The sequence below is a fragment of the Myotis yumanensis genome, unplaced genomic scaffold (genome assembly GCF_028538775.1).
Source record: "Myotis yumanensis isolate MYYU_CA2020_CCGP unplaced genomic scaffold, mMyoYum1.0.hap1 SCAF_9, whole genome shotgun sequence".
In the NCBI taxonomy this organism is placed as follows: Eukaryota; Metazoa; Chordata; class Mammalia; order Chiroptera; family Vespertilionidae; genus Myotis; species Myotis yumanensis.
The window spans coordinates 45,397,792-45,411,777 of record NW_027223760.1 but is presented as its reverse complement, the minus strand read 5'-3'; the positions used below and the strand labels follow the sequence as shown (position 1 = coordinate 45,411,777).

Here is a 13,986-nt window from a genome sequence, read left to right as displayed (position 1 = left end):
CTAACATAGCCACAAGATGGTCACGTGCACAGCAGAGGCGGGGCCCAGCGGCTGCTCCATGCAGTGATGTCTGGGGGTCCCACAGCTCCACGTGGCGTGGGGGAGGCTGGTCCCGGCATCTCTGCTGCCTCGCATGGAGGATGTGGGTCCCAGCAGAGGAGGCGGGTCTCGGTAGGGAAGGGCAGTTGTGGGAGATCAGGCCGAGGGGAGGGCAGTTGGGGGCCATCAGGCCAGCAGGGGAGCAGTTAGGTGTCAATCAGGCTGGCAGGGGAGTGGTTAGGGGGAGATCAGGCTGGCAGGCAGGTGAACCGTTAGGAGCCAGTGGTCCCAGGTTGTGAGAGGGATGTCCGACTGCCGGTTTAGGCCCGTTCCCTGTGTGGGGAGTCAGACATATTGACCCGAGGGGCCCCATATTGGAGGGGGTGCAGGCCGGACAGAAAGACACTCCTCTCACCCTGTGCATGAATTTCGTGCACGGAGCCTCTAGTACACTGATATTTCATATCAGAAAAGAATCTCCAATGTACATTTCTGCATGTATCGGTGTTCTGGTGTACCAGATGCACTGGAAAATGCAATGTTATCACCTCTTAAAATGACTCCAAAAGGCTTGGCCAGAAAATGGTAATCTAATTACCAGAAGAATGAAATATAACAATGGCCCATTTAAAAAATAAAGATAAAGATAATCCTAAATGAAATGGTATCTGAACTGAGAAAACAAATGTTTAAAACATGAGTAAGCATGATGTTTCAGTAAAGAAACTAATGTATAGCAACAATATGAAACAAAAAATCAGGAAAACATTCAGGCGTTTCTCCGCTATAAAAGCAAAATAAATTTGTAAGAAAACATTTTAAACAAAACCTCTAATTTGTAAAGATGCTATTTCCATCAGTCGCAAGTATGTTCTGTTTACCTATGAGTTGCTGAATCGTCCCCTTTTCGCAAAGATCCTGATTCACAGTCTCATCCTCAAGATAGATCATAGCTCTCAGGAGTCTCAAAGTGTAACGCAAGTGGGCAAACTTGTTGCCACGCCCGCCTGTGCCATGGAAACTGTTACCATGACTGAAGAAGCATTCTGTGGAGAAATACTAATGATTTACTTTACATCAAGAAATTTAAAACATGAAACTTTTCAAATAAATCAAACAACATATTAGACATCTATCTATAAGTTCAGATGTTAAAAATTTTGTTATACTGTTTACAGAAATAAATAGTATGCCTTCCCTCTCTTCCTCCTCCTAGTCCCAGAATAGAAATATGTGCTTTAAAATTTTCTTCAAATGTATTATATTGTATCTTTTGTAACTTGCTTCTGTTACCCAACAAACATTGTTTTAGAAATTATTCAAAGTGTCAAAAGTAGATCTAGATTATTCATTTTAATTGCTTTCAGCATTCATTTTATAAATAAATCACAGTTTTTCAATTCACTGGTACAAATTGCTAAAATGAATATTCTGGTTCATGTCCTCTTACTCCAACTGAGAAGAGTTTTGTCATGTGGAGTATCCCTACACTGAATTTTACTGAAGCTTCCAAACTGTTCCCCAAAGTGGTTATACAGATGTAATGTATAAGACTAATAGATTCTTCCCAATCTGTTAAATGTGAAGTGGCAATTCATTATTATATTAATTTGCATTTCTCTGATTACCTATGGGGTTAAGTGTCTTTTTGTGGGTTATTGTGGGTGTGAAGTTGTTTTTTGTTTTTTTTTAATTTGACATTTTCTCTGTCACCTGGCAGTTTCTATGCTTTATTTCTCCACTGAGTTATTTTCTTTTTGATAGGTAGGAGTTCTTTATGAACCGGGACTCTAACCCTTTATTAGTCACAGGGGTGGTAAATGTCTTCTCTCATTTGTAGATTGCTCCCTGATTTGTCATAGACATTCTATGTGTCAGTCTTCTTCTGTATAATAGTTTAATCTCTTCTGGTTTTCCAGTCTTTTCTACTCTGTTATCGTAAAGATCTTTTCCCATGTTTTCTCCTAAGATTTTTACAGTTTAACTTCTCATCTTTAGGGTTTTAATTCATTTTGTAATTGATTTTTTTTAACATGGTGAAAGGATCTAATTTTTATTTTTCCCCATGGAGGGCTACCTGCCCCAGCACCATCCTTCTCCCTGTGATTGGCAGTGTCATCTCTGAGAAAGCCAACCTCCCGTTGGTCTATTCCTGGGCTAGTACCACACAATTTTAATTACTATAGTTTTATGGTAGGTCTTGACAAATAGCAAGGCAAGTCTTCCTTTCTTCTTTATAATATGCATCCTTCAAAAGGTTCTTTTAGAAGTAGCCTTATGTTTAAAGCTATCAACAAGTTCAGAATACTCTTCTGATTATTGTGCATTGGTTAAAAGTGTGGGTTCTGGAGCTAGACTGCCTGCATTAAATCTTGGCTCTGCCACTTTACTGTGTGGCCAGGAACAAGTTATTTGGTTTCTCTTATTCATTGCTACACGTCTGCTAAACTGGAATAATACTAGTACCTATGAGTCCTACATTTGCTGGGAGGACAAAACGAATTAATACTTGTAAGTGCGTAAGGCCTACAACACAGCATGTACCAATGACTGTGAGCTGTCTGTCTTCCTCTTGGGAGGCAGTACTTCCTCTCTTGCCCTACATTCTTTTGTAAACATAAATAATGTCATAATGATATAGTCTTCTGTAAACATAAAGGATAGACAGAAGAGTTGAATTATTTTATTTAACAAGACTAAATTCAGTAACTTAGCATATTAAAAACTAGAGAACAAAAAAATAAGCTATAATTTTTTCCTCTCTCATGGATAAATGAGTGATATTACTGATCTAATGAAAATGCTCCATACAAAATTATTTCTAGAGCAAAATTACTTCCAGAAAATAATATAGTATCTTCCTTATAAATTGTTTTCAAAATGAATATATGTCTTATTTCCTTTCTAAGAATTATGAGAATTGAAATAAAACATTCAACAAATTGGGGCCCTGCTAATTTGGTAGACCACATATGGAATCATTACATTTGACTAGAGATCTGGATTTTAAGCTCCAGGAAGATAGAGGTTTTATTTATTTTAAGCATAAATATATCTTTAGCAGCTAAAATGGTATCTGGTACCTAGTAGGCATTCAATAAATATTTGTTAAATGAATAATTAAAATATTGCATGACTTAGCATACTTGTTGGACAGGCCTAATAATACAAATCTTTAAATCAGATTATAATATAATTTCTTTTACTGAAAGTTGTACATCAACTATAGTTATGACATTTATTAATATCTAATTTTAAATGAAATTTTTTCTTAAAACATGTAAATACATTAAAATCACAGGAAGAGATTGATGTTTTTATTTCTTTTTGCATAATTTTATAACTTTTCTATGTATATTTTGGGAGTTCAGTTGAAATATGTAGATTAAAATTTTGACAGGAATCTTTTTTTATTTGTTTTGTTAACCTTTACCCAAGGATATTTTTCCATTGCTTTTTAGAGAAAGTGGAAGGGAGGGGAAAAGACAGCACGAGAGAGAAACATCGATTGGTTGGAGTGGGAATCGAGCATACAACTGACGTACATAATCAAAGCCAGGACCCTTCGGTTTGAGGACTGATGTTCTATCCACTGAGCCAAACCGGCTAGGGCTTGACAGGAATGGTTATGGGCCACTCACCTTCACTTTCACACCATTCTAGAAATGCCAGGATTCGAGCATTTCCCTGGCACAACATATACTCTTTAATTAATAAAGGAGCCACTGATGACAAAGTGGCAAGTGCATGCAACTGTAATTCTTCATACTGTGCTGCAGACCACTCGATGATTTTGTGCTTCTCGGGCTTCTTTACATAGGTAAACAAAGCCAAAACAACTTTGCCATCAATCAATAGCTATGAGAAAGGGCAAAAAGTACTTTGTTAGAAATATAATTAAAACAATTTTATTTAATCTAAGAAAGTTAGATAAAAGATGTCTTCTTTGATGTTTTATTGATAATCATTTCAAAATATTTCCTTCCTAAAGATCTCAACCTATGATAATTACCCCCAAATAAAAAATGAAAACCCCAAACCAAACTCAGCAATACAACAGCTGGCTCTGATCTCCTTTTCTGGGATATGTACTCTCTAGCTGACAATAACATAGAGTATTAATTTTTAGAAGTTTAGTTCCTTCTTTTGTTTGTTTTGCTAATCCTCAACTGAGGATATTTTTTCCATTGATATTTAGAGAGAGTAGAAAGGAGGGCAGAAGGGGGGAGAGAGAGAGAGAGAGAAAGAGAGATTTGGCTAATTTTAAACACACACATCAGAACTTATACAAATATTTTATCTAATAAATGCCAATCAGATCACAAGCTATATTTAAATATGTGCCTAGAATTTTAAAATTGTATTGAATCTATGATTTTAATAAAAAGAAAACAAAAATATATAGCTATTTATGACAATAAAGTTAATATTATAGCTGATTCTGATTGGTGCATATTTGTGGTTTACAAGATAGTAACACACCATGTGTTATACTCTATTGAATTTTTTTTTCATTTGGCATTATTCCATAAAGACTTTTTCACAATAATATCTATGAATTTTCCTAATTTTTTTACTAGTCCACATGGAAAGAACATAAGATTTAGGACTGCCCAGCACTGACCTATAAACCAGGAGATCACGGTTCAATTCCTGGTCAGGGCACATGCCCAGATTGCTGCCTCGATCCCCAGGAGGGGGCTTGCAGGAGACAGCCAATCAATGATTCCTCTCATCATTGATGTTTTTATATCTCTCTCGCCTCCCTTCCTCTCTGAAATCAATACAAATATATTAAAAAATATTTAGGACTGAAAAAACAGGAATAAGAATAACAGGTAGTTCTAGCATTACTATAAATAGATAATGTTTTTGAAGTCCTCTGTGAACTGCAAATAATAGCACACATATTCATTATTTTTTTTTTAATATATTTTATTGATTTTTTACAGAGAGGAAGGGAGAGAGATAGAGAGTTAGAAACATCGATGACAGAGAAACATTGATCAGCTGCCTCCTGCACATCTCCCACTGGGGATGTGCCCGCAACCCAGGTACATGCCCTTGACCGGAATCGAACCCGGGACCCTTCAGTCCCCAGGCCGACGCTCTATCCACTGAGCCAAACCGGTTTCGGCTCACATATTCATTAGTACTACTATTTTTTTTTCAATTTTTAATTTCTTTATTGATTAAGGTATTACATATGTGACCTCATTCTCCCCATAACGCCCCCCCCCCCCCCCGCCCCCACCATGCCTCACCTCCCTGTTGTCTGTGTCCATTGGTTAGGCTTATATGCATGCATACAAGTCCTTTGGTTAATCTCTCCCCCTTACCCCCATCCTCCCCTACTTTCCCTCTGAGGTTTGACAGTCTTATCGCTGCTTCTCTGTCTCTGGATCTATCCCTGTTCATTAGCCTATGTTGTTCACTATATTCCACAAATGAGTTCATAGCAGCACAATTCACCATTATTACTGTTATTATTGGTTACCAGTATATGACCAAAAAATCAGTTGATTCCACTGCTCACATAGTGCTCTATGAAGCTCACCATAATCTGTGCCATTCGACTGTTATCAACTAAAATTGGCTTATAAATTGTAGTGTAAATTTTATTGTCTTTACAGCTATCATTTTAATAGTTATATAATACTCCACTATAATAAACCATATTTTATTGAATATTTTCTATCTGGCACTTCAGAAAATACATTTAAGTTGTATATAGCACACACACACACAAATATATATATATATATTTATATATATGTATTTGTATACATATATATTTAAAATAAAGTTATAACTATAAAGATATTTTTTCTTTTTCTGAGCATTTTTTAGTATATATATTCATCAAAGTGGCATTACCGAGAAAATTCTAAGCTCTTTTAATCTTAATAATAATCCCCTGAGGTAGGTATTACACTTAATTTGACGGAGAGATATGTGGGATTTAGAGAAACTAAACCCACTAGTATTCAAGATCACATAGTTAGAAAGTGACAGCACTGGATTCCATCTGACAGGAGCCTTAACCACTATGCAAACCACCTTTAAATTATCATTCAAGATGCTGACAGAATGAATTCCCAGTTCTTTTTCACGGTAACCCCCTGGAGATTGAATGAGTTTTAGGACTAAAATGAAATTTCACTTAATGTTGGAAATAACTAACGGGATTGTAAGTAGTACATTTTTTTTCTGTCACTTTACAGTTTATGAAGCCTTCATCTTAATCTCTTGAATCAATCTCATAACAGCCTTGTAAGCAGGGCAGGAGTTTTATGATCTTCCTTTTATAGAAGGAGGGACTGAGTCTCAGAAAGTTTAGGTGATTCTGCCAAGACCACATGGCTAGTAGGTGATAAAACAGAAGTAAAATTCAGTCCCAGTGTTCTTCAAATTACATCATGCTGTTATGTAGGTTGTAAAGGATTAAGACAAATTCATGGATAATAAAAAACAACGTAAAGACATTAGGTTGGTATGGAGAAGGGCAGGTTCAAAAGGGTTTGAGATTGGCAGCAAATATTAGCATTCCTCCAGCAAAATCAACCCTTGCTGCCATGGGCAGAGACAGACTATTATGCTAGATGGGCCTATATGGATCTTCTTTCATTTTATGTTCTCTTCTTGAGGAGATCTAAATATATAAATAAATCTCTAAGTTTCTCTTGTTTTTCTTTGGTTTATGTGGTCTATATTTAGGTAAGTTCACTGTTTATTTACTGATAATCAAAGGAAATTTTGAAAAGGTGAAACTCTCGCCAATAAGAGTTTGTTACGTTCTATGGTAAACGTTTTGGTCAATAAAAGATTTGCAGCCATGACTTTTAAAAAGTTATACTACAAGGTGAGTCGCTTTTAATATTTGTTTTAATTATGCTTTACCTGTACCGTAGTTAAATCTTTACATAAGATCACTAGTATATTGAACAGCAATTTCTTCAACTCAAAATCTTCATAGGAATTAGAAAGCTTTAGACCTTTTACCAAAGGATTTTCACTTTTAACTGTGAGGGAGAAAAACAGAAACAGTAAAATAAAAGCTAAAATGATATAGAAGACTCATCAAGATAATTATAGGTTGAAAGTTTTATGGTTTTTACCTTCATTAAAGGTTGCAAATAGTATCAAATCCCTGGTAAAGCCACATTCCTAATATAGATACATAAAACAGAGTGGAAAGTAAGTTATAGATGCCCATATTTATCTAATATTCAAGTATCTTTACTAGATTCCCCTTATCATTTATTTGATCATAAAGCACTAATAATAGAAAGGGATGAAAGCAAGAAAAGAAAATAGATAACCAGATAAACTTAAATTTAGGTTCTAAGAAATATTTTACTTAGAAATATATTATTCAAGACTACTTTATAATTTTAAAATTTGGTTAAGAATCCAAAGTATTAAGACAAAAAGTTACTTATGTAATTCATTATTGATACCTTCAATTGACAAAAGAAGGGAAGAAAGTAGTTTTCTTTTTAAAAAATATATTTTTATTTATTTAAGAGAGAAAGGGAGAAGGAGAGAGAGAGAAACATCAATGATGAGAAATAATCAATGATTGGCTGCCTCCGGCATGCCCCACTCTCAGGATTGAGCCTGCAACCAAGGCATGTGCCCCAACCAGGAATCCAATCATGACCTCCTGGTTCATAGGTCGACACTTAACCACTGAGCCACGCTGGCCAGGCAAAAGTAATTCTTTTCAATAGTTTTTCTCCTTAAACAACCCTGCTCCCACCCTAGCCCCAACCACTGTCATTACGTCAAAGGTTTAGGCAAAAGATAACAAAACAGTTCCTAATTAACATGAAAAGCCCTCAAGAAAGACCAGAATTGCAAACATCTCACTGTGAGGGGACTCATTCCTAACAGTGATATCCTAATTGGACTCTGTATGTCAGGTAGAGTTTGTAAGGGCAAACCCTGGACTTCTGAGCTTGCAGGTTTACGCACCTCCTATTTAGAATCAAGATGGTTTCTTTAAAATGTGGAGATGTTATTGCTTTGACTCACATTCAGAAAATTCACATGAATGTTTGCAAGGATGCTAATGAGAACTTAACTGACTAAGGCTTCCAGAGAAACACATATATCCACATACACATGGCAGCCTTGACGAGGAAGCTATGTGGGCCTGCTTCCCCTTTTGCACAGTATGAATTCTATGACCATTCTCTTATTTGGGATCACTTGATGCCCATTAACTTGGAGTTGTGGCCTTCACTGCCAAATTTCCTTTAAGTACAACTTAGAAAGCATGTGGCTGATATGTGAATATTGTGGGCAAAGATCTCTACTCTAGGATGTCAATCATCCAGTGACTTTTACAATATAAAATATGGGGAAGCTAAGCTTCTGATATAGCTGAGTAGCTCCTCTAAGACACCCTCTTGCAGGTGCCAATTATAAGTTCTGAATAAAATGTAAAAACATTTATCTGTGACCAAAACCAAGCAGATATGGGAGGGGAGTCAGGACTTTGAGGAAGGGGCACTGCATGAGTTTTCCCTTAAAAAAAAAAAAAGCTTTGAAAATAAGCCCAGCCTCTATTCTACACCTTGTGGGAATGCTAAATCTCAGGGTAAATTTGCAATCTTAATGTCTTGAAGAACCAGAGGACAGAAGCAATCACAGGGCAACCACTGCCACTGGGAAGTGAAGGGATAAATCTCATAAAGAAGAGAGGCAGTCAGTCCTAGCTGGTTTGGCTCAGTGGATAGAGCATTGGCCTATGGACTGAAGGGTCCCAGGTTCAAATACAGTCAAGGACACATGCCCGGGTTGCAGGCTCAATCCTCAATAGGGGGCGTGCAGGAGGCAGCCAATCAATGATTCTCTCTCATCGTTTCTCTCTCCCCCTCTCGCTTCCTCTCTAAAATCAATAACTATAAATATATAAAAAGAAGAGGGCCAGAGGAAGGGAACCCCAAATTCTGTATATAAAATTCCCAAATCTCTGTCTGATGCCTGAACCATGTAAGGGCAGGGCATACTCAAGCATTTCATATGAGACTGAAAGAAATGAACTGAGATTGGAGCTGCCATCTACTGTTGGGATGAGTTTAGCCAAACTAAATGCCTATTAATACAAACAACAACAAGAACAAAACAAAACACTTTTCAGAGGAATACACCAGATGCTCATAATGAATGGAAAGACAGCAACTCTCAGCCGAGAAATATAAATTATAGAAAGGAGCCAAAAGGAAATTCTAAAACTGAAAAAGATAACATCTTAAATAAAAATGTATTGGATGGGATTAACAGCAGAATGGAGAGGACAGGAAAAAAACTAAGTGAATTTAAATATATAGAACAATACAAATGATCCCATCTGAGGGATAGAGAGAAAAATAATAGGAAAAAGTGAACAGAGCTTCACAAACCTGTGAGACAATATAAAAAAGTGGACCATACATGTAATCAGAGTTCCAAAAGAAGAAGAAAGAATGAGGTTGAAAGCACTTGAAAAATAATGGCCAAAAATTCTTTAAATTTAATGAAAGACCTAAATTGCCATATTCAGGAAGTTCTATGAACCTCAAGTAGGACAAATACAAAGAAAATCATATCTTGGCTTATCAGAGTACAACTGCTGTAAACCAAAGACAGAGGGAAAATCTTTAAAAACAGCCAGAAAACAGAAGGGAACAATTTGAAATAACAAATACTTATCAGAAACAATGGAGGCCCAAGGAAAGTAGAATAATATCTTTAAAGTGCTAAAAAATAAAAACTTTAACCTAGAATTCTATATTCTGTGAACATAGATTTCAAGGATTAAGGTGAATTAAAGACATTTTCAGATAAAAATAATACACAAAACAAAACTAAGAGGATATGTTGCCAGCAGCCAACATCATAAGAAATAGTACAGCAAGTTGTTCAGGTAAAAGAGAAATAGCAGCAGCTAAAAACTCATATCATCAGGAAGGAAAGAAACACATTATAAATGGTAAATATGTGAGTAAATTATAAAATATTAGAGGCCCGTTGCACAAAAATTTGTGCACTTGGGGGGGGGGGGGGGTCCCTCAGCCTGGCCTGTGCCTTCTCGCAGTCTGGGACCCCTCGGGGGTGGGGGGGGGATGACCACCTGCTGGCTTAGGCCTGCTCCCCGGGGGATTAGGCCTAAGCTGGCAGTCAGACATCCCTCTGGAAGCCCGGGAGCCCTTGGTGGATGTCCATTTGCCAGCGAGGAGCAGGCCTAAATTACAGTCGGACATCCTTAGTGCTGCTGAGGAGGTGGGAGAGGCTCCCACCACCACCGCTATACTGGAAGCCGTCAGCCTGGCTTGGGCTGAGCAGAGCTCCCCCTGTGGGAGCACACTGACCACCGGGTGCAGCTCCTGCATTGAGCGTCTGCCCCCTGGTGGTCAGTGTGTGTCATAGTGACCAGTCATTCCCAGTTGTTCTGCTGTTAGGGTCAATTAGCATATTACCCTTTTATTTATTATATTATGGTGCATGGGTGGGGACCAGCTGGTTTGCCTTGAAGGGTGTCCCGGATAAGGGTGGGAGTCCTGCTTCGGTGCCTGGCCAGCCTGGGTGAGTGGCTGATGGTTGTTTGCAGGCTGGCCGCAGCCGCTTCAGGGTGGGGGTCCCTGCTAGGGTGCCTGGCCAGCCTGGGTGAGTGGCTGATGGTTGTTTGCAGGCTGGCCGCAGCCGCTTCAGGGTGGGGGTCCCCGCTGGGGTGCCTGGCCAGCCTGGGTGAGGGGCTGATAGCTGTTTGCAGGCTGGCCACACCCCCTTTAGGGTGGGGTTCCCCCCTGGGGTGCCTGGCCAGCCTGGGTGAGGGGCTGATGGCTGTTTGTAAGCTGGCCACACCCCCTTCAGGGTTGGCGGGGGGGTCCCTGGCCAGCCTGGGTGAGTGGCTAATGGCTGTTTGCAGGCTGGCCAAGCCCCCCATTGGGGACCCTCACCCCATGAGGGTGTGGCCATCCTAGGTGAGGTGCTGATGGCTATTTGCAGGCTGGCCACAGCCCTCAGACATCCAAGCTCCCAGTGGAGGCTGGCTGGAAGCAGGTATCTAGGATTTATTTGTCTTCTATAATTGAAACTTTGTTGCCTTCAACGGAGCTCAGGGCTGCCAGGGCAGGCGGGAAGCTTGGCTTCCTCCATCGCCGGGGAAACCAAGCTTCCTGCTTGCTCCAGCTCCGTGTCTGCCGGTCGCCATCTTGGTTGTGTTAATTTGCATATAGTCACTCTGATTGCCTGGTAGGCGTGGCTTGGGCATAGCAGAGGTGCGGTCAATTTGCATGTTTCTCTTTTATTAGATTAGATGAATACCTCAAGTTTCCAAAGGCAACAGGAAGAAGAATTGGCAGAGTGTAACTATACTGGTGACCATTCTAAATTACCACAGAACTTGGCATTACAACAAAGTACATAAATATTAGGACATAGTTTACTGCTTCCTCCCCACACTCCCACCCCCATCCACAATCTAAATTAATACAATTTACTCATACTTACAACCATTGGTGCTTCAGGATTTTGAGATATAATTGTAGTGATCACTAATATATCGTTTCTAAGCTGACGGTCATAATCACTAAAACCTCTTGTAAACAGATATTTGAAAACTTCCTTTAAAGTTCTGGAAAGTAAAATCATACTTTTAAAACCATATTCTTATGGAAATATTACTTATGTGTCTGTCAACAAAATCTCCTTTTTCATATTATATTATTCATTGCAAAGCATTCCTAATCTTTTCTATATTTCCAAGTCTGCCTCTAACTCACTGTCCCTGCTAACATTGTTAGCTTCATCCCTCACTATTCTACGTTGAACTTTCTGCTCTCATCCATATTGAATTTTTCAGGTTTTTGATTTTGCTACATTCTATTTTCACTTCTGTTCTCTTGTCTAGGACGCTCTTTGCATGCAAAACCCTCCTGTGTTGCCAGTTTGTATTTATTATTCAGATACCAGGTTAGGGCTCATGAGGAAGCATTCAGTAACTCTCCGAGTCTGGGTCAGGCTCCCTGCACAATGCGCAGCTGTTGTTTTGCTTCCGAGGACCCACTTGCCCTTCTTGTGATAACAGTACCCTTGTTTTTATTTAGGCTTCCCTCTTTCCTCACTTTTGGTTTTGTGAGCAGCCTTCAGCTTCCTTTTAGCCAAAGAGCATGCTTTCTCTTTGTCACTAGTAATTCACTCTGGAATGAGCATATGGCCAACACTGAATGCTCAGGGCCCACAGGGACTCAATTCAAAGAATTTTCTTTGTGCTTTCAGAAGAGCACACTTTCTTTCCTGTGTGATTTGGGGTTATGATGCTGTGAGTCTAGAGACTTTGAATACAGCTGCACATGAAACCAGTTTTACCCTTGACTTTGTAGTTACAATAGCTCATAAATTTCTTATAATTGCTTCAATCAGTTGGGTCGAATGTTCAGTCACTTGCAAACAAAAATGTACTGGTTCACCCTCTCCTGGAAAACACGTGGCACCTTACAATAATGTCTTCCACAGCATTTAGTAGGCTCGCAATTAGTTACCTATTTAATTGTCTGTCTCTCCTAACATAACAAATTCCAGGAGAGCAGAGACCCTGTCTGTATTGTTTTCAATTGTCTTTCTATGGCCTACTACTGAACTTGGCACAGAGCAAACAATAGTTACTTAATAAATAAATGAATGAGTAACTCACAGGCTTACTCTTATTTTTGCTAATGTTTATTCAGTAGTTAGAATAAACTTTTGAGACCAACTAGATTTCTAGTATTCAAAAATACATTTATTGAATGAACAAGCAAAATAGTTCTTTTAAATGTCTAATTTTACTTTATACATATTCAAAGACATAATTTAGTTTTGTTAACAAGCTACTTTAAATCCCTTCCACGTAGAAAAAAAGGGGGCTTGTTATGTGCAGATGCATTTATACAACGGCACAAAAGAGATGTCCTGAAACATAGCCATTACATGAATCAAAGCCCAATGAAACACAAATGCAAACAAAAATGTTAGTTATGTCACAAGGTTAAAAAACGTTCCTAGTTAACCACATATACTTACAGCAAACACTTCAGGTTACTAAGTTGTTTTATGATTTCTTCTTTTGACGATTTTTCTAGTAAGTTCCAAAGTATTTCTGATGAGCGAAACAGAAGCTGCCCAGAGGGATCTGGGTCATTGAGGTGAGCACAGATGCCACTGGCTGCATATGCTTTCATCATTAAAGTACAATTAACTTCTGAAAACAAATTTAAATAAAATTAATTTATGTTACAGTCTTGACATTAAATAGAAACAAAATTAGTGGGGAATGAAGTGTTCATATTTAATAACATACAAACCAGAAGTTGAGAGATGTTGCAGAGCTTTAAGTACCCAAAGTTTCTCAACAAGTTGATTTTCAAGCAAGGCCAATGACTGAACCATTGTTTTTGCCAATCCTCCGACTTCAGCCATTTGAATCTTATATGCTGAGCTAGCTTGCTGGTAACCTAACAACAATTAGTTAATAAATATGTGCAGTTATTTCACATAGTATCATCTACGTTAAGACAAAGGAATGAGTAATTTATCAATAAACAACAACAATAACAATAAAATGTTTAAAAAGTGTATGGCTTGTTAAAATGGTTAGCAGAGGGACAGGCAAACTTTTTCTATAAAGGGCCAGCAATTTTAGACCTTGTGGGTCACAAGGTTTCTGTTGCAAATACTCAACTCTGCTACCATACCATAAAAACAGGCATAAACAATATAAAAATAAGTGGGCATGGCTGTGTTCCAATAAAACTTTATTTATTGTGGGCTCTTTTGGCCTGTGGTCCATAGTTTGCTGATCCCACAAATTTGGGGGCACATCTTAAATTCTGAAAAGGAACAATATTTTTTATTTGTCAGTAGATATGTCTTTCCATAAAGAAAAATGTCATGATTACAGACCCTGAATGTTTTCACTGT

At 38.3% G+C, this 13,986-nt stretch overlaps 1 protein-coding gene across 3 annotated transcripts in view; it reads right to left on the bottom strand.

Moving 5' to 3' along the window:
* CFAP69 (cilia and flagella associated protein 69) overlaps window positions 1–13,986 on the bottom strand; it is a 60,711-nt gene that overhangs the window by 25,315 nt on the left and 21,410 nt on the right. For 2 of the 3 annotated variants that reach the window (XM_070424211.1, XM_070424212.1), the window contains 7 exons: window positions 13,371–13,520; window positions 13,090–13,267; window positions 11,539–11,662; window positions 7,158–7,206; window positions 6,940–7,061; window positions 3,681–3,897; window positions 921–1,085 (listed from right to left, as the gene is read on the bottom strand). In XM_070424211.1, the coding sequence (XP_070280312.1) occupies window positions 921–1,085; window positions 3,681–3,897; window positions 6,940–7,061; window positions 7,158–7,206; window positions 11,539–11,662; window positions 13,090–13,267; window positions 13,371–13,520 (1,005 nt within the window). The remainder of the gene's footprint in view (window positions 1–920; window positions 1,086–3,680; window positions 3,898–6,939; window positions 7,062–7,157; window positions 7,207–11,538; window positions 11,663–13,089; window positions 13,268–13,370; window positions 13,521–13,986) is intronic. The other variant, XM_070424213.1, reaches the window with a different exon arrangement.